The sequence below is a fragment of the Thermobia domestica genome, chromosome 13, assembly GCF_964235325.1.
Source record: "Thermobia domestica chromosome 13, izTheDome1.hap1.1, whole genome shotgun sequence".
NCBI classification, from domain to species: Eukaryota; Metazoa; Arthropoda; class Insecta; order Zygentoma; family Lepismatidae; genus Thermobia; species Thermobia domestica.
Window position 1 is genome coordinate 170,500,794 of NC_137466.1, and position 27,619 is coordinate 170,528,412.

Sequence of the window (27,619 nt, forward strand, 5' to 3'; positions counted from 1 at the left end):
TGAAACCACACGTCAACAACACAGAGAACATTCTACAGTTCACTGTTGCAGTGGTGATATTCCTTTAAAATACGTGTCTGTTGCATAAATTGCACAGCAGTAATCTAAGTTCTACAAATATATTAATATAATCAAGCTGATAACTAAGAACAAAGTTGATAAACTTCTGCAAACTGAGTGAGTTAAAGCTTAACTACCTACGAAGAAAATATACAAATTAAATTACTTAAAGAAAAGGAAATAGATACTAATACGTCTGGACACTTAAGAGGAAAAATGAAAATTTCGAATTAGAAACAAGTGTCAGAAATCATATATTTTATAAAATTTTATACAAGGAAAAAAGTGGATCAACCATAAACCATTAAATTTTGTTGAACGCAGCTATATCTACTGACTGAACGTAGTCTTCAAAATTTTGAATTTCTTCTGTCAGTAGAATCAACAGATACTTTTCTCATCTTCTACAACGCACATAATTTGTAGTTTGTTAATACCATAACCAACAGGAACCAATTTAGCTGAAAGAAAAGAAAAAGTAACTCATTTCGCTATACTTTACAGCTATTTTGTGGTTTCGTAAATGAACTCAAAACCTATACTTTAAAACTAAAAGAGAAACATTAGCATTCATATGTTTGGAATATGACTTGTCTCTAGTAAATGTTGGTACATCTGTTCCACAGAGTCCGTTTTTATTAATATTCTAAAGTGACTGCTCCACACACGACTTGTAACCCTTAACCGAAATACAGCAGCTAGGGTGAAACAATGTTTTACCAGAGAAGTGCGGTTTTTATAACGACCTGGACGGATATAACTGGCGAATCTGCGAAAATACATCATAACTATTTGCCCGATTCCGAAACTGTTTCTGAACACCGATTAATACAGTGAAGCTTCTGATTTAGTATAATACATATGGTAAACTTACATTAAAAATAAAATGAAATCTTTGGTTATAATGCGTCATATTCTTTATGCTGAAGATATTTTGAATGCATGATTAGTTCCCTTCGAGTACGGTGACTAGTTGCTATCCACTACTTTTCACGTGCAATACGCTATGTTACTTCCCAGTTCTATTCACATGCAACCCGCTATTTCTCAGTTTCTGTCCTATCCTCGTCTGTGAGCCTTACAAGTACACTTGTGACTGCTTGATAATGCCACTTCCTATCTTAAGCCATTTGTCGATTTCAACCTTCGATGTCCACTACTGCCAGTCCCAAGCCTGTGTGGACGAATGAAAATTGAAAAAAGAATCAACCAGTAAAATACAAGCCAAGGTTCACCACGATAAAATCCTCTGCTTGCATTGGAGCAATTAGAAGGGCCTTTCATTATGCTACTAAGTTTCTAGCCAATCCTTTGAAATTTCTAATGTACTAATAGTTACCAAAACAAGTAGTGAGTTTGCTGAACGATGTACGGAAAAGTCAATTGGAGAGAGATATGACAATAGCAATGAAACGTTAGAAATCTGAATCGAAAGGATGTAGAATTATCAGAAATAATAAAAAATAAATAAAATAGAAAAGGTACAGTATCTTGTCATAAAAAAAGAAAGAAAAAAAAAGCAAATAACGTAAGATTTAATACTCGTCTACACCGGGATGCTAAAAGTAAGTGTTGTTGATTCAACTTTATAAGTAGCTTAAAATTTATAAGTAATATAGTCACCCAAGTCCAGGGAAATATTTAAGACAAGCAGGTTTTGCACTCGCTGTTCACTCGTTTTCGGCTCGGTAAATGTCCTATCCTTTGGACCAGCCTTTTCATATGGCCAGTCCGTAATATACTACATTATCAGATTCTAGTAACAGCACCAAAATTCTAAAAACTCCCGCAGCCAAGGAGTTTACATACTAAAAGACCTCCTTTAAGGGAGGGAGAAAAATGAATTAAGCCCATTACACTCGACAGCTTTAGTGTTCAAACCACCAGACTCTAGACAGGCCCTTTGTTTTCCAGTTTTACTTACTAGTAGAGGGAGCTTTCCAAGCAAGTAGAGGCCTCTCATCATATACAGTGACGGCACCCGAGCGTTATAAGGCAACCTTATCTCTCCCTTGGAGTACAAGATCTCAAAGTTATCGATTCCCACGGTATGCCGAAGTCGAACTCAAACATGGAAACCCAGGTTGACCCAGAGAAGAGGGAGGATTGAATTCTGGTCCTTCCTGGTACCAATGGGTAATGTAATCTACCTGCTTGTATTTCCATTTGAGAGGCATTAATCGCAAGTAATACACGCGTCCCATTCAAAGTACATTATAGAATACGGTTATACTGAAACTCTTTGTGAATTAGTGTGCGTAGTGATCACTAAAATTTTGATAACTTTGGAGATTTTAGTGTTTTGTATCGAAATAGGTTTAGGTTGAATAAAATGTAAAAAAAATAAAATAAAATAAAATAAATAAATAAAAAATAAAAAATTATGAAGCCGATGCTCTTCATTACTGCCGTCGAAGGCATCAAGATTGGTTGCTGAAATTATACTAGAAATATAAAAGTCCTATTAGGATTCTCAGGGCACATTATAGGTGAATGTTAGATTAGTTAATCTTAACAAAATCTTTCAGGTGGTATCTGTATTAAAGCAAAACGTAACTTGTCCAAATGTGAACGGCTGTACTTTTATATTGAAGTAAAAATGTCCTTTGACAAGAATAATCAGTTACATTTTTCTTACGCCACTACTGTCGGAACATATAGAGTGACACGTTTAGAGCTTTCAAGAAACTTTACAAATATATTGACTCTTACAGAGAACAGTATAAACTTTTCTGAAAACAGCAGTATAAGGCTATTTTGGCATTATCGTAACAGCTGACCTACTGTAAATGAACCACACATCAAAAGCTGGTAACAAGCTGTGTCCTACGACGAAGAACAAACACATTTACACAAATAGATATATATATTTTATACTTACTGTTTACATTGCCAAATTGTAAAGCTGAATTATTACAGATGAATTTCAAGGCCAAAAACAACACATTCATAGGAATGTTGATAGACTGATCGCAGCGTTAACTGCTAATAATTACTATTATAATCTTGACAGCAATAGTAGCGGTAGACAGAACGTCAATGTCTTAGTTTTTTTTAAAAAAAAATTTTTTAATGTTATTTAACAGCTTAGAAAATTAAAACTAAGTCTATATTCTATAATAATGTATTTCCTTTTCAACCAGTAGTAACCTATCATTTTTTTTAATGAAATACCTTCACATCGGCAAAACAGTCAACAAATGGGCAGTAATATATGAAGTAATAAGTCACATCTTTATTAATTCAAATGACTGAAAATTAACTTAGACAGGTCTATCCATTTCGAAGCAATTGACAAGTAACTTATTTCCGTGTTCAGTCTTTCCCCTTTATTTCCATTTTATTCAAGTGTCTTCTCTGTTAAATTACCAAAGAACGAATCAAGTTAATTCATACTTATAACATGGGCACGAAAAACCCCTGGCGCCAGGTTGCCATAGCGATTGGAAATATGCGCCTGGCTAATTTAAGGCCACGCCATGTAGGTTTATGTATTAAATTGGATTTGAATTATTATGGAGCCTAATTTTTTCACGAAAGTTTTCGAGTACTGCTCATGCCCAATAGCAAATATAGGGTAGATCATCTGCTTTTTTATATATATTATATAAACCAAACTCTTAATGTCTTGGAAAAAAAAAAAAAAAAAAAAAAAACTTTGAATTTCTACATATTTAACGGAACGTATAACTATGTTAATCCAATCATGAAATTTAAATTACGGTACTTTTCAATATTATGACTTCTACGAAGATTCTTCATAATTACATACAAAACTGCTTTTAAGTAAAAGTTACATACTCCTCTTTTAACAAAATTTCAATAAATCACTAACTCACCTGCACCCCAGACAAGACCATCCATTTGAATTGATCGAACCCTTTCTTCCATTTCTTTCATATTAGTTTCATCATCCCATGGTTTGACATCAAGAACAATACTTGATTTAGCTATAATGGCCGGTTTCTTTGATTTCTTCTTTTGATATTCTGCAAGCCTTTGTTCACGGATTTTTGCAGCTTCAGCATCCTATCATGAGAAACAGCCACAATTTCATGAGTACAACAAAATTCTTTCTTCTTATTGTAGTATTTGAAAAATAAAAACAAAGTTTGGATCTCATACTTTTATTACCCTAATTATTTAAGGGTATGAACTGATGCATGCTTATAATAACTTGTACATATCAATTATTTACTACGTTAAACATTTAACATACTATTAACTGTATGTTTAAGTGTTCCCTGCAACCTTCCTCAGACCTGAGCAAGAATGGAACTAATCACAATTTTATCTTGCGGTGTGTATAACACAAAGCCTATAATCAATAATACTCTAATTTTCAACGAATAAGTAACATGTTATATCACGCTTTTTCTCATTTTACAAAATATCTTACGATCGCCACAACCATCGCATATAGGCAATAACATATGAAGTAATAAACTATTTAGTTATTCATTCAAATGACTGAAAATTAACTTAGATTAGTATTTCGTGTGCACGGTAAACAATGATGAGGTCAACAAACTTGTTAATATCATAATCGAAATTCCCTACACTGGAATACATACTACAAAAAAGTTTCAATACGTGTATATTTCTCTCTCAACTGAATACATCAGACATACTGGATTCACCTTTGTACTGCCGTGTTTCTCTTGTCTATATATTAAATAACATCTATGTTTTTACTTATCGCAGATCTTCATTCTTTTTCGCTGAAAACCTATTAACTCACTTTGTTTGGGTTTACTTGTTGTATTGTTCTATAACACTCCACAGTATTCCGAAGGAAGGAAAAAAAAAAAAGAAAAAAAAAAACACTCGTGTTAATCAATCCTCAGCGTAATTTATGTTTGTCCACTCACAAGTTGAATAGAACAGCAGTTCATAAATAACGGTTTTTGTATTTTATTGGGCGAAAAAGAGAAATTGATCCCGAATATCCCTGTAAGGATTGAAATACTTCATTGTTATTTCATATATATATACAAAGAAAAACATAGTGACACAAAGGTAAGTTACATATTATATGATATATACTCTAGCTTGCATTGGTAACGAATACATTAGACTTGTTACAAAATCTCATCAAGAAAATCTGCTAATTCTCCCTGGAAGATGTTTGAAGTACAATTTATAATTTAAAATCTCACAGCTATGTCCTTTAGGTTTAAAGAGGCGGATAATAAATTCAAGTGAATGACAGTGCATTGATAGAATGAAAATGTGAGAGATACATACAAATCAAAAAATATGAGATTTTTATAATATAGGATTTGACGAAGTTCCAAAATTGATGCGGATTATGTAGCTGTTGCCAGAAAATTGTTTTCCAGGTGAAATTAATGTTATAATGTTTTTTTTAAAAAAAGGATATACTAAGATTTGGTAAAGAGAATATTTCAGCCCATTGCATGAGCACACGAAACACTGATCCCCATTGTCACAAATTATGACATGGAACAAAAGGTGTACATTACGTGTTGCTGTAAGTTAGTGACATCAGTTACACAAACTTGTGAAATGATCAGAACTGTTTACTGCGAGAATGCCATATCTCGTGGTCGTGTGTCTGAAAGGTGCACCCTATTTAATGACGAACGTGAAGACGTTCCTAATTACCCCAAAAAAGGATATCCATCAACCAGTCGTTCAGAGGATAACGTGGAGCGTAAACGATCTCCGTCAGACCGTCTGCATGATAGAGACTGTGCTGCTGCACATCACCTGCGAAACGATTCGCTACATCCTGAAAGAAGATATGAGAAAAATGAAGATTTATGTTTCATTCTATAGCTCAAGAGCTAAAAGCTTAGGGTCGAGTCCTGCACAGAGTTGATGAAATCCTTGGAGTTGGATCCATCATTAATGGATTACATCGTCACAAGCCATGAAATCTGATGCTATGAATATAAGAATCCATGACAAGGGGAACAAAGTGTTTCCGATTGTGGATATTTAGAACGGCAGACGCGCTCTTTACCAGATCTACATATGAGTCATATGTCCTGCAAAACATTATCATAGCATTAATTTAACATGATAAACAATTTACTGTCATTAGCAATTACAAAGTACTTTGTAGTTACAGATAAAAACAGACTGAAGAAACTAGAAAGTTTGTATGTTTTCAATATTCCGTCTCATCATTAGAGCACAGAAACAAAGAAAATATGGTGACAATCGACGATGCTTGAAGCAGTCCTCAGATGTGTGTGTGGTCTGGTCAATTTAACTGAAGATGAGAAAATGCTAGATAGGGAGAAACGGTATACCCACAGGATATTGCTGAAAAACTTGGAACACAGCAAATATAATAACAATTGAAAAAAAATGAGATGTAAAAATAACTGAAGTGGATAAAGGCAATTTGTGGAGAGAAATAATACTAAAAAAGGAAGTAATGAAAAGTTGAGCAATAGAATAATAATAATAATAAACTAGTTGATTGAGTTTTGCGTCCTTATGCAACACCGAGATTATGAGTAACGGTATCTACTGTTAACACAGGTTACAAGGCACGAATAGTCTGATGTAGTTGGAAGGGTCACAGACTACCATGCAAGATCAGTCCTTACGGTACAGGCTGTTCCCTGCCTATAACAGAGATTACAAGACTGCACCACAGATGGTGATACAGCAATAAGAGAAGCAGCAACAACAGTCGCCGCTTTCATGAAATGAAGTGAAATTTCTAGTTTTACATCCTACGGTTATGCCCTTTAAACCAAAGGACATGGATGACTAATGAAAGTGGACGCTTATGAAAAGAACTGATGGAATACTCCAGTTATCTGTTTCCAAATTTGGAATAGACAGAATGACTACTTTTCCCTGAAATTCTGGACGCAAGTAAGGAAGATACGAGGTAAAACTGACAGATTACTAAATAATCTACAAACATGTCATTACCTTTCATAGTATAAACTGTGAAAATGACTTTTCTTACATGAAAATAATTTAGAGTTATGAAAATTGAAAATCATCTTTCTGAATATAGAACTTTTTTTATCATGTACACACACTAGGAAAAATTCTTCTCTCCCCAGACACGTTAGTGCTGTGTCCATTTCCAGCGATATATACACAAAACAGTGTGCATTAAAATATTTCAACATATTGATGAAACTAAGAAATTGTATTTTTAATTTTAAGAAATTGTAGCTACCCATTTAACTCATATCATGCTTACAAAACACACTCATTTGCAGAAGGAAAATCTTTAGTCTTTAAAGAGAACACAAACTGTAAAAAGTGCTAAAGTAAATAAAATTTCTCAATATGAAATCATCAATTAATATCAGTTCGTCTTAGATAATGGATTGACAATACCAGCTTTAGAGTGTACAAAGTATAAAATGTTTCTTCTTTATGCAATACTTGGGGGATCCCCCCACAGATGCCGTACTAGTGTTTCCAAGTTAGCAGAAAAAAGCCCGTGTCCAACACCCTCAAAAGGGCTGAAGTACAGAGGAAAATTAATTCATATGGGAAGGTAGTAGTACTGGGTACAAAGGTAGGTTTTGATTTCTATATTAGAATATATCCTATATCATTAATAATGAAATCAAATGTTGTTTATCATATCCCTCAGTCAGTCAGAGAGAGGGAGAGAGAGAGAGAGAGAGAGAGAGAGAGAGAGAGAGAGAGAGAGAGAGAGAGAGAGAGAGAGAGAGAGAGAGAGAGAGAGAGAGAGAGAGAGAGAGAGAGAGAGAGAGAGAGAGAGAGAGAGAGAGAGAGAGAGAGAGAGAGAGAGAGAGAGAGAGAGAGAGAGAGAGTGTGTGTGTGTGTTTTTAATTCCCCGGATTTATATTATACCATATATTTTTCTAAAATTAGTTTTATTTGGACTCGTAGATAACTAAAACCATGGTCAGAACAGCAACCATATATAATGTCCTGTTATTCTTTTTGTGCTTTTTCGTTGCTCTATTGTAATTATTTTACCAGCTTCCCAAAGAACCAAGGTTAGAAACTTCTAATGTGGAATAATGTATAATTATATATTGTTCGAAAATATGCATGACAAAAAGGAAATAAATGTGGCAGCAAATGGCTTTACAGCTAAAGAATATAAACTAAGAGATTGGTTCCTACCAGCATTTCTAGCTTTCTATCAACTACCTTCAAAGTTATCTAATGTTGCAACAACTTTTATGTAGTCCAACATTATACATCAACATGCTCAAAACACCAAAATTGTTCTCACCTCCTCGTCTGAGCCAAACAGGTCTACATCATCATCATCATCTTTCTTGGCATCGCCGCCTGCACTCTGTGAAGATGAAGTGAACTCAGCTGGTGCTTTTCCATTTGGAAACTTCTTTCGTTCGTCACCATACGATTTGATGTGGTTATACCACCTTAGTGCATGAGGAGTTGCTGGAGATGGTGCGCTGGAAAGGGACTCAAATACAGTAGTGTCAGCTTGGGTTGGTTGATAGCTAGAAAGAAAAGAAAGAAAATCACAACACGGAAACTTTTCGAGGAATATAACAGTCATACGTACCTAAACTTCTATGAATTCAGTAAATAGAATTACTCATGTAGAGGTGATCCTTCCAATTTTTCTTCCCTTTATTTCGAATGAATCACTCGGTCATTCTTCTTTGGGGACAAACAACTTTTTACATGTTCTTACATTTTTTTCTTCTCAATGGTAATTCAACATTTATTTATTTATTTCGATACTTATAGCAGCCTAACTTACTTTCTCAACATAAAATACTATGCGTATATTTCCCTAAAGTTAGTATACTAACAATTCATTAGTATCTTATTTTTGTGTTTTTAAAGAAAATGGTATTACTAAATTCTATATTATAAAAAAGAAGGTATTACTACATTCTGTTGGTACACTAACCTTAAGCAATAAATGCATAGGTTAATGTTGAAAGTAAGAGACAGCTATACATTGGGAAAGGTAGGCAACAACAAGTATCAAAAAAAAAAAAAAAAATACGATAAATGTTGAATTACCACTGTTGACACAAGAAAACAATGTTAAGAACACGCTGTGAAAAGGACTTCACTATTTGTATACCCTCGAAAAGAAAGAGAAAAAAAAAATGACCGAGTGATGCATTTGAAATACAAGAAAAATTGGAAGTAACACAACTACGTGAGAGTAATATTGTATTCCACACGCTCGACAAGTAATTACAATAAGTAAATTATGGACAGAAAGACCTTACTTGGTATCCGCAGAACAAACTTCTCCAAACAGTTTCGATGCTTTCTGACATCTGACAAGCTGCGTTGTTGAGGAGGCTTTTATTAAGAGAAAAATTAAGTTCACATGGTATAGTGGGAAAATACAACTTACAAAGTGAAATGCCTTTTCCACTTTAGAATGTATTTTATCAAGAGACCTCGTTTAACACTTTTTATTATTATTATTATTATTATTTAAGTGAATATTGAAATTTCTTCCTTGAAGATGAATGCGATGTCTGCATTCGAAACGTCGGATGTCAATGCCTCCACCTGGCTGATAGCCTGAGAAGACTTAGTGAAATTCGTTATTCCTCTTAAAGAAAAGTTTATACAGAAAGAAGGAATCGACCTACATATTATCAGTCTAGCAGTGCAGTTGAAGACATTGAAAAAGATGTCAGAGAGCATTGAAACTAATGGAGGGGTTTTTGCTCCTCGGACACATGGTAAAGTCTTTTTATCCCTAAGTTATTCAAATATGTATCCTGTAACTACAATTAGCAACTATTACTGGAAGTAATACAAAATATTACGTTGAGGAACTTATTCTTGTAATCAATAAAGACAACTTACTAAAGTAATTCTTTATACTTGACATGAATTAATATTAGGATTCACTGACTGAAATAAAATTGTTTTATCCCTAATACTGCTTCTATTGGGTAGTAAAATTTATCCCATTTAACTGCACAATTAGAGGCATTTAACACTCACACATAAAGAAAGTTTAATACTATTGTATAAGTGTACTCTAACCAAAAATTGTTTATATGGTTGGGGTGGATTCAGAGTTCGAACTGCTGCTCGATTTTCTTTAGACTAATATAGGGCTCACCAAAATCCCAACAATGCTAATTCTTGGATCATCTATCTTCATTGTATTCAATATTGTAATGAACAATCACTCAATAAGATTGGTTTGAAGGGACAAGTTTTGCCGATAGATGACACTATTGTCTTTGTATCTCTCCCGCGTATTTTTTATCTTTCACGAAAATTCACGATTTCTCTTACAAATTTCAACCTGCAGACTTCAAATTTTCAGAAAAGGAACTTCATAATCTATCAAAGGCAATAATCCGCGCCGATTTTTTATTTAGAATTTTCTTCATTGTTGAAATGGCTTGATTGTTGAAATGGATATCCAAACCTTTAACAATGAAGAAAATTCTAAATAAAAAAATCGGCACGGATTGTTCCCTTTAATAGGTTATGAAGTTCCTTCTCTAAAAATTTGAAGTCTCTAGGTTGAAATTTATAAAAGAAATTGTAAATTTTCGTGAAAGGTAAAAAAATACACGGAAGATATACGAAGACTGTAGTGATATCTATTGGCAAAACTTGTCCCTTTACACTAACCTTACGCAATGCAGAAGCATCATACAGATACTTATCAATTTGATGGAAACCCCTGAAGTTGGGGAAAAAAGTCAGATGTTTTCAGTCTGCAAGTGACGATCGCAGCCCCGGTCTGCTTATGGTGGTATGTTACATAGAACTCTGTATTACGTGAGGAGCAGTAGAACGGCAGTGTTCTGTGAACTGAGCAGACGTCCCTCATTTTGAGAGAGCAACTGTAGGCGTTCGGTTATGTGGTGCGAACGTGGATGGTATGTTGAGTGTGTAGCGAGAGATTTCTGGATTTTTTGAGTTTAACGTCTCGTTCAGCAGCGAGGCTATGAGACGTGGATCTACTGATTAACGTAGAATCCGAACCACATGAGCTCCCGCCGGGAATTGAACCCGGGTCTCCCACGCCATAGGCACGTACGCTAACCGTTTAGCCACGAAGGAGCTCTGTGTGTAGCGAGAGACAGTGTCCAAGGTGATGGTAGCAAAACCACATCGACATAGAGCAACAGTAATCATAAGAAAACCCTCACTGACAGGTCCTGCAGAGAATTCAAGAACCGTTGTGCAACTACAATAGAAGTGACGAAGGAACTAAAGCACCATTTCCCACAGACTGTATCGCTAATCACAATCCCCGCGAGTTATATGACGACATACGGGATCGGCTTTCACGGGTGAAACCGCTGGTAACATTTTTGCACACCGCCTATGGTGCCACAAATCAATATAGACTGCTAATGATTCGAAACATGTGATATGGTCATATGAACCATTGTTCACCTTACTTCAAGCCATTAGCTGAATTCAGGTGTGGCAGATGATCAAAGAAGCGTATGATCTCAAGTATCTCCGTTCAATCGTAAAACAAATGTGGCGACTCTGCCGTAATAGTCTGGTTTTTAGTGAGTCTGTGTCAACATCCATCTGTCATGTTTAATAAAATATCCAGATCATTTATTTGTAATACTAGAAATTAAAATTTTATACCAGGGTGGAAAAAAATCATGATTTTTTTCAAAAAAATCATTTTTGTTGATTTTTTTGATTTAAATCGATTTTTTTGATTTAAATCAAATCTTTTTCTTCGTATAATACGAGTCGCGAACTGAAGAAAAAACATTAGGAATTAGTATTAAATGTTAATTATGTCATTTAAGTAAAAGTATTGGGTTTTAATTTTGAATTAATTCCCAATCGTTAACCTATTTCAATCCCAAACAATGTTTCTTAAGCATTAAGGAGAAAGTACAGCAATGTATATCAACATGACACTTTTCTTTTCACGAAAGTTACTGATATTTGGCAGGGGATATTTTTAAACTATTGGAACTAGCTAGCGGCACGAAATACATATAAAGTACATAAATTTCGCCTAAAATTAACTAACTTACTCTATGACCTATGAAACCCGGAGGTTCGATGCCATGTTCACAAAAGCTCTCCTGACTTCTATCCTTAGTCAACTGAATCCAGTTTCTATTTTGTATTCTTATTTCTGCGAGATCCATCTTAATATTGTCCTCCCGCCTGCGCCTAGGTCTTCCTAATGGTCGTTTTCCGATTGGACTTCCAGTTAAAACTTTGAAAGCATTCCTACTTTCTTCCATTCTCGCTACATGTCCTGCCCACCTTAGTCTCCAAGATTTGATGACCCTAACAATGTTTGGTGAGCGATATAAATTATGCAGTTCCTCATCATGAAGTTTTCGCCATTCCTCATTTCCGTTCCTTTTGGTTCCGAATATTCGTTTCAGGATTTTATTCTCAAATACTTTCAATCTGCGTTCTTCCCTCAGCGTAAGCGACCATGTTTCACAACAATACAGCACAACAGGCATAATTATCGTTTTATATATTTTAAAGCTTCAAATTCCTCGACACAATTCGTGACGATAAGAGTTTGGACTGAATAATATCACGAATTCCCTGCAAGAATTTTCTGCACGAATTCCAAAATAAAAAAAATCAAGATGATCAGTTCCAGAAGAAGAAAGACTTGATTGTTAAAAATGTGCTTTATGTCACGTGAAAAACAGTTCAAATGCGAGTTGTCAGTGCATTTAAGACATCTATACATAGCAGGCACGTTTTTATACTTTTCTGTTGGCTATTTTATTTCCTCTGACAATTTTTCCTGCACAGGCGCGGCAAATTTTCTGCGATCACATCGCAGATCGCGGCATGTTCTGCAATGGGGTCAAGTATCCACTTTTCAAAAGTATTATTCGATATTTTTACGTATCCAAAATTGGTCGTATTACGATCCCGAGGAACTTCTATGTATTTAGTACATAAATTTCGCCCAAAAGTTTAAAATCTAATTTTTTTATTTTTTTGTTTCGGAGAGGGGATCGGACCCCTCTAAATACGCCCCTATTATCTGGGAACAAACAAATGGACGTGGACACAAAAGAGTTTTCATCTTAAATGTCCATGGTGATTTCCCCGTTGGAATAGAGATTTTAAAACCCTGTGTTACAAAGAGAAGAAAGCAGGGTTCACCCGTAACCCGTTCAAACGGGATTTTCCCTGATCGTTCCCTACATAATACTCGTTTTCATACTGTGCTTACATACATTTGAGTATCATTGTATTATGATTATTATCTTTCATAATCGAAATAACAGAAGAGAAACGGGATTTTACTTACTTTCACTTAAAATTAATTCATTTCGGAATTTGATTTAAATCAACGATTTTTATTTAAAAAATCAAGTGATTTAAATCTTGATTAAAATCGTGATTTAAATCAGACTGATTTAAATCAATCCACCCTGTTTTATACTATTTAATTTATAACCAGAAATTTGAATAGTTACATCAGAATAGAAGGAATACAGAAATCATAAGTAATGACGTATAGTGTGAAAGTCAGCAAGTTTGTTAAGTACAAACAATGAGCTCGAGAACCATTAGTTACACTTACTCTGCTTATTCTTTTGGATTCTTTGTTTTGGTTTTATCATTGTCATTTGAACGACTTGGCTTTCACCCCAGGTGTAACCTAAATTTACCTTTTCATTATTTTTTGATTAATATTTTTGATTATGACCAGGCTGATAGTGACTGGAGGTTTTCCCGACAGGACAACAATGTAAATTATCACGTACTTCATTCTTCTTTATTCAGTTATATAAAAACACTATACTACCTAATGTCTCTTGTTTATGTAAGATAGTAATGCACTTCTTGTACATACTATCTTATGTAAATCTTTGTTGTAAAATGATACAATGTTCAAGTGTATAAAGCATAAACTATAATGAATTTGTCCTCTAATGTAATGCCTATGTTGTAGAACATTCTTTTAACTTCATTGTTATGTGATTATTAATTAGTTTGTCAATTAAATACATCTAGCTAAAACATCTCTCTTTTCATTTAACCATTAAATAACTCATAAACAATTAATAGTGTTAGATCGTAATCTCTTTTATTATTAAAAGACAAGACAACTTTTTCTATCAAGAGATAATACTCCTTATTAAAGAGACGACACATATCAGTCGCGTCACTGCCCGTGATTATATTGCCACTTTAAAGGCTATATGCATCCTATGGTGCAGACGTTTCCAGGCAATGATAATGTGCCCATTCATATAGCTGGAGCTATTGCAGCATGATCTGAGGAACATCGGGATGAGGTTGGAATACCTCCTTTGGTCTGCCCAATCCCCGGATCTAACCATAACTGAATATTTATAGTCTGTTCTGGAGACAAGAATTTGGTGCAATTTCCAACTCCATCCTCTCTCACGTAACTGAGTAATGCACTACATGTGGAATTGCGTAATATTTCATTTCCTACCGTTCTCGACCTCTATGACTCCATTCCACGTCACATCAAAGTTAGTCTGAGGGTAAAATGTGATTCAACGTCACATTAATCTAGTAAGTTGCACTTTTTTCAGGTGTTTCCATTAACCTGGTAAGTACTTACTTTTCTGGTAAGTACCTGATTTACTTAATTTTCTTACAAGCTATTTTAACAAAGAGCTCGTGCATCTCTGTTCGAATACACTTGTGCTTTGGCGATTTTTTTTTTTCATATCGGCTAAAACGGGAATTTTAAAAATGTACCATGGCATGAATTCGCTCAATGGCGATCGAAGGTACGTTTCCCAACTAAAGGTCGGATTGTTATTCATTTAACCATGACGAAGCCCTTTTCTAAGAATCCAAAATTAAGATCTGATGATACCAGAAATTAGTCCTGCTACATTTAGGGAGTGATTGGGCATGGATGAAAACTGCATTTTTCTTAGAGACTGGATGGACTGCAAAGTCGATAGCCTACTTTCGCGCAGAGTGCAATGTTTTTGTGCTTCACCATCATAGATAAAAGGTTGCACAGAGTGCAAGAAGTATTAGACCTAGTATGAATAATGAAATCGTTAGCCAAACTCTCTACTGGTGTGTTAGGGGTTTTCTGTTTCCTTACTAGGTATAAGTAAGGACATTATTCAGAGACGTACTATTACATTTTTTTGATTTTGTTTGTTAAATTTACCCATCCACATGATGAGCATACGTTTCCATTGATCGGAAACCATCAGCAAGTCTATTTTTCACATCTTTGAGAGACTTCGGACAGATGATGTTACTTTAAATAATAATAATAATAATATTTTTTTCATTTTCATTATAAAGTAACAATTGGCAACCACTGATCTTGGTTGATCATGGTAGCATGAGCGACATCTGAAAAACCAAGTGACAATGACGCGAAGTCCTTGAGGAAAGAATATATCACATTGCAGAGTGAAATTAGTTAGGTACCTGGGAACACTTTATGATAAAGCCAAAATTAAAGAGTTGGTGGAAAATTAGAGAGGTGAAAGAAGAACCTAACATAGCACATGTCAGATTACTTATTAGCAGGGTTTGAAAAAACCCGGGCTTTTTTGAAAAAGCCCAACCCACCTGGGCCCATGTGGGTTTTTTCGGGTTTAATTGGGTTTTTTCGGGTTTAATCGGGTTTTTTCGAAATATTTCAATGTCTTTGGGCTAAAAGTGTTAAAATGTGGTTTATATTTCAAGATCGTCATTGTCACATCTTGCAACAATTTTCTACTCACTGCTGTTTTGAAAAAATTGCCGCCATTTTGAAATTTTACATTCGATTGCCGAGAAAATCTATACAGCAAATTTAGCGTAACTCGTGATTCCACCGTCGAAATTTCAACTTAAAAGACTGAAAATTGCGCTTCGTAGCGTGGATACTCGCTGTTTTGACAAAAATGGCCGCTATTTTGATATTTTAAGTTGGTATGCCGCCAAAATCTATACAGGAAATTTAAAGTTTCTCGTGCTTGTACTCTGAAAATTTTAACTTAAAAGGCCAGAAGTTGTACCCTGTAGTGTGTGTGGTAGAGGCAGACAAACGAGTTGAGTTGGTTTTGTGTTTAACGTCCCTTTCAGCAGCGAGGCTATATGAGACGGGACCTACAGATTAACATGGAATCCGAACCACATGAGCTCCCTCCGGAAAGCAAACCTGGGTCTCCCATGCCGAAGACGCGTACACCAACCGCTTAGCCATGAAGGAGCTCGGCAGACAAACGAACAAATGTAGATCGTCATCCAGAATCCTGACTGACGTTCACCAAATATGAATACCAAAAGGGGTCTATTAATTTAAAACAAAGATACAATTCATGTTATATGAATGAAATAAATAAATGTTTCAAAATGTCTTAAATGAAATTAACATCTTCCAGCGTAAAAAACCTCCCATATTTTCTCCATGAGAATCGGGACACCTCAGATCCCCCCTCAACTTTCCAACACAATGCAATTAACTGTAGTCTGGTTATGAACAAAAGTATAATACGCCGCGGTGGCTCAGTGATAGAGCGTTCACCTCAGGTGCATGGGGTTCCTAGTTCGATCCCAGCTCGCGCCAAGTGAGCTTTGTGGTGGACAAACACCTTGTGCGTGGGTTTTTCGGGATTCTTAATTTCCTCCCACTTTCTTCATTCCGTCATTTCATTCATTTCTCATCATCACCGTCACCTTGAGCCTAGCAGTCATAACCGTGAGACTAAAACTAAAAGATTTCATTTTTTTTTTTCAAGAATAGGCCAAAGTTTACTACGCACCAGCTGCTTTTCTCTCTTCGTAACCTGCAATTAATTGTATGGACTGAAGATGCCTAAAAACTTAAGATGTGCTATAAAAATGCTTTACAGGAAAACAATATGCAAATTATTTAAATCAGTGGTACAATTTACCTTCAATATTCTTCACGCGTTTAGTAATATTTATTTACATGGCTGTATTTGCCAAAATTATTATTATTTTTTTTAAATGTTCCGGAAAGTATCCGAGTTTCCATAAAGTGCAATGAAAAAAGTAGCATTGCAAATTTCGCTCGCTATCAAGTCGAACAGTGGCGTAATAACTTCCTCGAAACTGTTACCTGCAACAGCGCACTGTTCATTCACTAATTACAGGATCTCCAGCCAATGTCAGATTTTTTTTTCACTTTTCGAATAAGCTGATATTGATAGCAGAAATGGAACGGAGTTAAAAATATGGGACATTTCCCTGTCACGACTAAATTTACGGGGACGCGGGACACTCGGGCCCAAAAACGGGACTGTCCCGTTTTTTACGGGACGTATGGCAGGCTTAAGCGTAAAATAGTTTTATTCTTGAAGTATTAATTTCCTATCCTTCTGCGTTTAATTTCCCGAGCACTTCTTTCACGGCGTGTACATCAAAACTTCCACTAGTACGGAAATTTGAACTCAGCACTTGAAATAGTAAGCGGTACATAGTCTTCGGAACCCCGAGCATTAAGCTTCTTAAATTTGACAAAAATTGTTACGCTATTGCTGGTGTTGATTCTACAAAATAATTATTTGAAGAGTAGCACCAAATGACTGAGCAAAACTGTTATTGTTGGAGAACCAAATTTTAGTTGAAGAAACTTGTGTTTTATATCAAAGGTAAGAAATAATACTAATAGTTTTACTAATGTATTTACATATGTACTATTAGAACTGGCACCTATGACCTTAAACCCATCAAACGTATGAGTGATAACGTCCCTCGGTGTCGCCGAGTCGACGAGCAAACTATTCACGGAAAATATTTTCTAAAGTACAAAATTGCTTATTTTACTTCAAATAGGCTATCAACATAATCCATACATTAATTTGTTCTATAACTATCTCAAGCTAAGGTTTTTTTTAATTCATTCAGTGCATTCAGAACTTTAAGGGTCGTATGTTGAATGTTGTTGTCTACCTTAACGTGAAAGCCTCTAATTCGCCCAAGGAAAATCTAAAATCTGATGAAAAGCACTTACAATGTGATCACCTTAGTTGTACCAATAATATACTAACAAATAGGCCAAAAACCCAGGTGGGTTTTAAAGTGGGTTTTTTCAGGTGGGTCCAACCCGAAAAAACCCACCGGGTTTTTTCGGGCTGGGCCCACTTGGGCAAACCCTGCTTATTAGAAATAAAGGTGTGCTTCTAAACGAAAGTGATACGATTATTACGTACAATTGGATCGTGCCAAAGGAAAAGGATAATCTTTTAAATAGTACTGAAACATCTAAGAAGAAAGTAAACTTAATAAAAGTAACTGGTATGCAAATGGCTAATTACAGGAACGAGTGTGAATTTTTCTTCAGATATGTTATCGTAGGTAGGTTGGGAAATGTTATGTAGTACTGATGAATATGTAGTAACGGTGAATAAAGAATGACTTTGGTAATTATTTTGACGAATTTAAGGATGAGTACATTACAGTAAAACTAAAGATGAAGAGAAGAATTTTTTTGAAACGCTTGTACGAAATGTTTTCCTCAGTATTAATACAGATTGTATGTATACAGGAAAAAGGTAAAGAAAACAAAAGCATATCTAGAAAAGATTTAGTTACAAGTCTATTGGGTAACAATGATGTAAACTCCTTCGATGTGAATGAAGAGATATCTAAGGAATAAGCTCAGATAAATGTCCTTCAGGCGAATTATTGTAGTAAAGAAAGAATTGGTAGCACTGATGTGTTGACATTGAAAGTTGAATTTCAATGCAGCAAACGAGTTCGAGGGATGATGTTCCTGAAGAAGAAAAGTCACAACTCGAGGATGTTAGTTTGGATAAAATTAACTGGATACACGGTAGCATGAAGGGTTACACTGAATGTTCGTGGAACGAGTATATGCGTAACGGTGACAAAACACTGCAGAAAGAGAGTAATAGTTATTTTGTGAAAGTAGGAATTTCGCTTGAGATATCAAGTAGAAAAACAAAGAGAACTACCGAGAGATCGGAAATATCGGCACTTCCAGTATGGTTGAATGTTAAGAGCGAAGCAACAACCTACAGTTCGGAATTAGGTGTTAGTAAAGTTTGTTTATTACAGAGTCAGTTTCAGTGTACGACTCAGATTGGGAATAAAGGAAGTATTGCTGATACAGTGTATTCGGAAAGTAAGGGGCCCCGTCACTCGAAAGTTCAATTCAAAACTGCGGGAGCTGATGTAGGTGGTATCTCACTAATGAGGAGCGATGACTATACTCCTTCCCTGCAAAGTAGTAATTTAATTTCGAACCAAATTAATAAATTAAATTTTCAATTAGATCAAAATTTACTGAAAGACGAAGGAATAGGTGGAAATCATGTACCACATTTGGGAGTTCTTACTGTATGAATTGGAAATCAACAGTGACAGTATATGCGTGTTAAAAGAATACACGACAGATAGATTCAGTGGCGTACTTTGTCGAAAGAAGGAGTCTGTTAGTAGACATGAACGATGCTTGAACTTTTCAACGATTCGAGTAGAAATGAGGAACAGACGAAAGAAAAAGAAAAGACCGAAACTTTTCAGAATAGGAAATTTTTCCCTATTTTGGGAAAATTACTTTCATTCGGTGTATGATAAGTGGTCAAAAAAAAAAAAAAGTATAGTAGTGGACCACCATATCCAAAAAAAGGCCACCATGTCCAGGATGGAACATCGAAAAAGATGGGAATTTAATTTCAGACAACTGCTAAGGAAGCGAGGAAAGAAAAATTCTCTAAACAGAATTTTCCAGTTTACCTACTTTTTTCCCGAGCGTCGGGAGGATGTTACGTCCAACTTTAGACGTACCAAATTGTGTTTTACGGTACAGGAAATAGTTTCTTTTAAACACTTTCTATACGAGGAACATTGGGAGAAAGATACATTTAACGAGATTCAGCAATCAGGATTTTGTTCATTCTTCAATTTTTCTCTGGTTGTTCACGTTAGTGTATATAATATAGAAAGGAAAGTTGAAACCCTTAGGTTTTGGTAAAATTAATTATTTTATTACATGATAAAATTATTTTATTTGAAGTGTTCTTTATATAAAATAATGTATTGTGTTAGCTTAGTCTTCGAAAGAATATAGCCTTTCAGGAGGAAAAGTAAAGGATGGTTGTATTTCGTCTCTAACTCGGGAAAAATAGTGGAAAAAAAGTCTTCAATAATAAATTTAGGATAAATCGTTTCAGTCAGTCATGAATTATTTCTTATAGGGATCTAGTTAGGTGTTACGTTTTAATTGGTAGTATATCTTCTACATCAAAATAGAATCTCTCTGGTTAGCTTTTCAACTCCCATAATGCACTAAGTGAAGCGTAGATGATAGTTTAGCGTCACGTAAAACAGAAGGAGCAAGCTGTAATTAAATTTATTCGCGCATTTGAAACAGTTATGGACTGAAAAATTAATCACATTATTCTTAAAGTCAGTAAATTCAAAATCACTCAGTTTATACAACGCGGGAATCTTGAAATTCGTTTATATTCACCTTTTGGACTTTGAAAACCTGTTGGACACCATGATGGATGCGGTTATCATTCGAAACAATCTGGATTATTTCATTTTACATATTTTGCCGAACATTAAGAGACTGAAGAATTAAGAGAATGAAAAAAATCTATGGCTGCATCAAGTACCAGTCTGAAATTGTGGATGCACTTGTCTTAAACCAGAAATTGGACGGAAGAGTGGTTGATCAGCAGTCCACCCTACAGGAAGTATCCGATAATAGAAAATTAGGAGCCATTTTGCAATTAGGAGCCAAGTTCTTTGGTAAATTTTAGTATCATAATTGCAGTTTCCTGAAGTGTTAAAAATCTTGGGATTATCTAAAACAGTGAAATTTGATTCATTCTACATTTTGGCTTTTAAGAGGATTTCAAAATAATGTGGAATCTCGCGAAGAGTAAAGGGACGAAAAACATTTTGTTGTAAGAAAGTAGTTCCTTTTGGTGCCACATTTTAATTCATTTTGCAATGTAATCTTAAAATTTTATACCTTTGGGGAGTAGAAAAACATTCGTTACAAAATTAGTATTCTGTATAAGAAATTCTAACCTAAAGTAAATTTATGTGGATAAATAGTAATATGTAAATAAAAAAAGATTATAGTAGAGAAATACATAAAAAATTATCGCCTCTAGAGAAATTATACCCTTGCACTAGAAAATTTCTGTTCCATCTTATGCTTTTAATTAGCTTTCTGTTTTAGTTGATGTGATTCCCCAGTAAGCGTTTCATTCGTTTCCAAGTGTCGCTAGCTCATGCATGGTTTAATGCTAATTATGTTTAGTGTATGACCTATTTCGGTTACTCCTTTTAATTCTGAATTAAGTGATGCCGCGAAATCTTAGGTTTCGATGAAAGCATGAGAGGCTGCTAATTCTTACTTTGCTTTGGGAATCATATGTAAGTAAAATTGAAAATATGTGCTGTTTACTGAGTTTCAGTGTAAATATTTCCTGCTGTGCTTGGTTCCGAACGATATTTTCATATAAGCGAATTGATTTGTGGCTTAAGACAGGGGGCAAAGAGATTTATAATAGTAATATTGTAGTGTGTAGTTATATTTTATAGTTGGGTTAAGGTCAGTGCATTTTCTTTATTGAATAATAATTATTGTGCTTATATGTAAAAAAAAAAAAAAATGTCCAGTGTTCTGTTGAGATAAGAGTATTGTTGTGATAATGCGAAAAGGGGATCTTGGCACTGACATCTTAAAAGCCCCTAGTTCGATAGATCTAAGGAGAATATATGTTAGTGCAGCAGTTTTACGAGCCAAGCAATTTAGTGATGATATTGCGTTTTTTTTTTTTTTTTTTTTTTTTTTTTTACCTGAATGTTGTAGATACATAAATAAGTATAACAGTCACTTGTTATTATTTATCACACTGTGTTTTGTTTAGAATATAAATAAAAAATAATCCAGTAATTCACTTTATTTACATAAACCAAAGTAGATTTGAAACAATAGGTTTCAAAGCAAGAGTGCATAGCAAATAACGTGTAATTCAAACATGGCAATTTGTGCAAGGCATATATTTGTAATGTAAACAAAAGGAGTTGGCTGTATGATATGTTCTTCCTGTCCATGGTCTACCCGATCCTTATTACTTCTGATTAGTTGCACTTCGAGTATCAAAATTTAATATTATTCCTTTTTAATATATATATATATATATATATATATATATATATATATATATATATATATATATATATATATATATATATATATACAGGGGCGGATCCAGGATATGATCAAGGGAGGGGCTAAACCATATTTTACCGTTTTATCCAGTGTAAAGCAGGATTGAAGCTCATTTTATCCAGTGTATACCTGAGCGTCAAGGGGGGGCTATAGCCCCTATAACCCTCCCCTTGGATCCGCCACTGTATATATATATATTAATTTTTACGGACACCTCGTACACGAGAGTAAGGTTCTACTACTGGGTGTGAAGGTCCTGGATCTGGCATGCAGTAGAATGAAAGCCAGGTGTAGGCCCTATTTACCCAATGGGTGATCGCTCTCTAGTGGACCCTGGGAGATCGGTGTCCCATTTCGATTCTGGGTCAGATTTGAGTTCCTCTTTCCGGACTTTAGTATCATCAGACTGTTATACTGAGATCCTGTGCTGAAGCATTGCAGGGCCCGCATGTGGTCAGTGCTCGAACTCGGTATAGCAGAGTCAAGAAAGTCGGTCATGGGAGTCAAGAAAGAAAACATCATTATTCCAATCATTGTCGGCCTTTGGTTATTAAGTAGCTGTGACAACCTATGGCAGTAATAGTAAGAATCTGGGCTACATGAGAAATTCAAATCTGGGCTACATGAGAAATTCAAATACAACAATGCAAAGCAAATCAACAATAAACAGATTAAAAAATACTTATCTTTTTTTCATTTTCTTAAAGTAACAAGGATATCTCATACAAAGACTGCCTATACACTATATAATGCGAAATTTTCTAGAAAATGACTGACTGTTCGCCCTGAATCTACAGTTCAACGCTGAGCCATCGTAGGAACACAATGGGAACTGAAATCAGGTCTCACAACTAAGTGTGGAAACATCAACTATTAGTCAAGAAAATCCGAATAGATCTCCACATAAAAGTGAACAATGGAACAGCTTAGTAAGGGAGTTGATAAATGTAGACATAGCAAATTATCTCAAGAACTTGATACGTATTCAGTCATGGGCGCTTACTTGTTTTACGTCATAAATAGCATTTTTAAAGAAAAAAGTTTGGAAAAATGGCGAAAGTGACTGTTGCAATGCTACTGTTTCCATTGAACTTGATGGAAACTCGGATACTCTCTGGAACATTACCAAAAAAGGCTTTGAGTGTTTCTACATTTACAAACACAGGGAAGATGGCTGACCTGTTCTCCAGCAACACATTAGATAAGTTAACAAGAATTATAATCTTTTTCAGAGGCAGGGGCACAGAATTGTGCTTTGGTTCAGGTCTTAGGAAAATGTAAATCTGGTCATGACAATTACACATGACACAGGGAGAAAAAATCAGCTTTTCATCAGATTAAACTGGCGAACGTAATTTTGGCAAATACAGCCATGTAAATAAATATTGCTAAACGCGCGAATATTGAAGGTAGATTGTACCACTGATTTAAATAATTTGCATATTGTTTTCCTGTAAAGCATTTTTATAGCACATCTTAAGTTTTTAGGCATCTTTAGTCTATACAATTAATTGCAGGGTACGAAGAGAGAAAAGCAGCTGCTGCTTAGTGAATTTTCGCCAATTATATTCTTGTAAAAAATAAATAAATAAATAAATAAATAAAATGAAATCTTTTAGTCTCACGGTTATGCCAGCTATGCTCTAGGTGACGGTGATGATGAAGAATGAAATGACTGAATGAAGAAAGTGGGAGGAAACGTGAGAATCCCGAGAAAATCCACGCACAAGGTGTTTTGTCCACCACGAAGCTCACTTGGCGCGAGCTGGGATCGAACTAGGGACCCCATGCTCCAGAGGTGAACGCTCTACCACTGAGCCACCGCGGCTTATTACACTTTTGTTCATAACCAGACTATAGTTCAATTCATTGTGTTGGAAAGTTGAGTGGGGGGATCTGAGGTGTTCCGTATTCTCATGGAGAAAATATGGTAGGTTTATTTACGCTGGAAGATGTTAATTTTGTGTAACACATTTTGAAACATTTATTTATTTCATACAACATGAATTGTATCTTTGTTTTAAATTAATAGACCCCTTTTGGCGACCGTCAGTCAGGCTTCTGGATGACATGATTTACATTTGTTCATTTGTCTGCCGAGGTCCTTCATGACTAAGCGGTTAGTGTACGCGTCTTCGGCGTGAGTGACCTGGGTTTGCTTCCCGGAGGGAGCTCATGTGGTTCGGATTTCACTTGAATCAGTACGTCCCGTCTCATATAGCCTTGCTGCTGAAAGGGACGTTAAACTCAAAATCAACTCAATTCGTTTGTCCGCCTCGGTAAGTCTTTACTTTGACTCCAACTGTGACTTTAGTCGGTTCTTATAGGTTCAGTTACTTCGTGGAACTGTATGTGCGTGAGTCACTTGTTGGAACTGTTCGTGCCTTTGGTGTGACGTCTTAGTTCATATTTTTCCCACTAGGTGTCTGTGTAGTCATATGGTAGTTTGTTAGTGTGATGTCACATGCTATGTGATCTGTGGTCACATGTTCTGTGTGCATGTATGTGTGTGCTGCATGCGGGAAGCGCATAATTGAATTGGTTGAATTGAGTTAGAGAAAACCTATCATAGTTGTGGTCTAAAGCTGAAGATATTTTCGACCTATTGTAAAAGTGGACGTTTATTGGTTTCTTGTTTGTAATAATAGTAAGTGTGCTCGGTTTAATAAAACGACGTGTGTGCGGAAAGGAACATTTTTGAGTAATGTTGAGTATTGCGCATGTGTTCTTGGTATCTTATTTTTTTGTGTGTGGAATCAGCAGTTATGAGTTCATTATTCATGAGTGTTCTATGGCGAAATGGTGAGTGTTTTCTTTTTTTTAATTCATATTATTTTTATTCTTGATTTGTTTCGCATTTGAGTATTAGGCAAAGTATTTGGTTTGCTGCTGCTTGTCCTATTGTGTTGTTGAGATGTAATTTTTTTTTTCTTTGTCATGCACTGATTTATGATTAGAGACGAGTGTTTTTTTTTTTTTAATTTTTCCCTTCTTATCTTAGCTTTATAGTAGTGGTGTGATTAATTATTATTATTTTGGATGTTTTTATGGTACTTGAGCGGGGGGTCTGGGGGCCGGTGGCCCCCCCCCCATTTAGATCTGAAAATTCATAGCCACCGCTTCACCTGAATTGATGTTTAGTAACATTGTGGCCCTTGTACTTATAGTATAATTCTTAACATTGTATAGTAACATTGTGGCCCTTGTACTTATAGTATAATTCTTAACATCGTACATTACTTTCACTGTGTTAGTAATCGTAATCGATTCATGTGATCCGGTTCCGGGAGCAGTTTAGGAATGATTCCTAAACTGCTCCCGGAATCGGATCACATGAATCGGTTGAAGTCACTGTTTGGCTCAAAGTAAAAATTTGCCTCTGCCTCTACCACACACACTACAAGGTACAACTTTCGTCCTTTTAATTAAAAATTTTCAGAGTACACGCACGAGACACACTAAATTTCCTGTATAGATTTTGGCAGCATACCAAGGTAAAATGTCAAAATGGCGGCCATTTTTTCAAAACAGCGGGTATCTGCGCTACGAAGCGCAATTTTCAGTCTTTTAAGTTGAAATTTTGATGGTGGAAGCACAAGATATGCTAAATTTGCGGTATAGATTTTCTCGGAGATCGAATGTAAAATTTCAAAATGGCGGACCTTTTTTCAAAACGGCTGTGAGTAGAAAATTGTTGTAAGTTGTGACAATGACAATCTTGAAATATAAATCACATTTTAACACTTTTACCCCAAAGACATTGAAATATTTCGAAAAAACCAATTAAACCCGAAAAAAAACCATATGGGCCCAGGTGGGTTGGGCTTTTTCAAAAAAGCCCGGGTTTTTTCAAACCCTGCCTACAGTAGTCGGGTCAAGATTTCACTTAGGAACTAACATGTCCGCTATCCAAAAATACAGAACCGTAAGGTACTCACGTAACAATTTTTATAGAGGCACTTTGGCTACAGGCAAGTAAGTGAAATGACTTACCAACTACCTCTATCAAAATTATTGCATAAGTACCACAGGATTCTGAAACGTGGATATTCGGAGTGGACATACCAATTCATAAGTGAAGTCTTGATCCGACTACGGTAGATCCCATAGTATTGGAGCTATGGGCATTTAAACTACATTTTTTCATGTTTTCAGCAGCCTATAACTTCGAAAGGAAGCATTTGTGCAACCAGGTTGGTCTATACTTTTCGTCTTATCTTGATGTCAGGAATCACCTCCCAAACATTGTCATCGTTGTTTTGAAACACCTTGTATATACTATGCTCAATTGCTGTTATGAATCAACCCGGGCTTTCGTTAATATATTTCTGCATAGATATGCACCTCACACCTTATTCCGATTATTTACGCACTGGTTTATTAAAATATTATTTATTTTTCTGTAAATTTTACAAATCTGTGGCCCACTAAACAAGGACCGCACCAATTTGGGAAGAAACGCTTACTTGAAGTTGAGTTTAGCGTCACTTTCAGTACAAAAGCTTAACAGACATGAACCTACAGTGTAATGTGACATCCAAACAATAGTGCTCCCACCGGGATAGAAAAAGGAGAACTACGAGAAAATCCGTGGTCATGATCGGTTTGATTCGAGTTTCAATTCAGCGTTCCTTTCAGCAGCTAAGCTACATGAAACGTGGACCTACAGCTTAACATGGGAACCGAACCATGAGCTCGTACCGGGAATCAAATCTCTCTCGCAGACAAAATGTTAGCCAAGAATTCGCATGGCGGTGATCGAACCTGAGACCTCTCGCAGATGAGTGTTCTATCACTGAAGCACTATGCCCTTCGTGACAAAATTTGTTGCAACTGACATTTACAATACAAAAGCAATATAATCTTGTCACTAAACTTATTTTATTAATCTTAACGTCAACAGAATTATCAAACACAACGAATACCCTTATAGCATACACTCTACAAATATATTCCAAATAACATACACAAATGTCCATTTCTTCTTAAACTATTTAAAAAAATAACTTGCCATGCGATTAAAATACTAAGACGTGCTTGGTTATGTCCACGTGAGTTTCATCGAAGCAATTTTCGTCCTAAAACTAATTAGATATACTCACCCGTCAACGTAACTACGATCGGCCAAGTACTCATTAAGGGCTTTCACACCCTGTTCAGTTTTCAAATCACCAATTGTCATTGTTTTAAATAGTCTAAGCTTCTTAAATATGTTACCAAAACAGTTATACTTTCCAGCACCAACAACCCAGCCGCAAGAGGAAGAGACAAGTGAAGTCAATGTTTATTTGACATTGATTAATGAACGAACTCGATACTAACATTAAACATATTCATTTCTATAAATTTAAAATTTTAATTTAAATTTTTATTCCATCTATATTACATGAAAATATTTACATATTATAATTAATAACATAATATTTACTTAGAAAGAATATGAGACAGTATTGCTATCCATTG

General features: G+C 35.3%; 1 protein-coding gene across 1 annotated transcript; it reads right to left on the reverse strand.

Moving 5' to 3' along the window:
- Positions 1-290: 290 nt before the first annotated feature.
- On the reverse strand, positions 291-27,428 carry LOC145668746 (elongation factor 1-beta'-like). The gene is given in 5 exon segments (XM_081736876.1): positions 291-457; positions 460-521; positions 3,900-4,089; positions 8,276-8,510; positions 27,259-27,428. Coding segments are annotated over 5 exon segments (660 nt in total). The 5' UTR covers positions 27,339-27,428; the 3' UTR covers positions 291-364.
- Between the last annotated feature and the right edge of the window lie 191 nt (positions 27,429-27,619).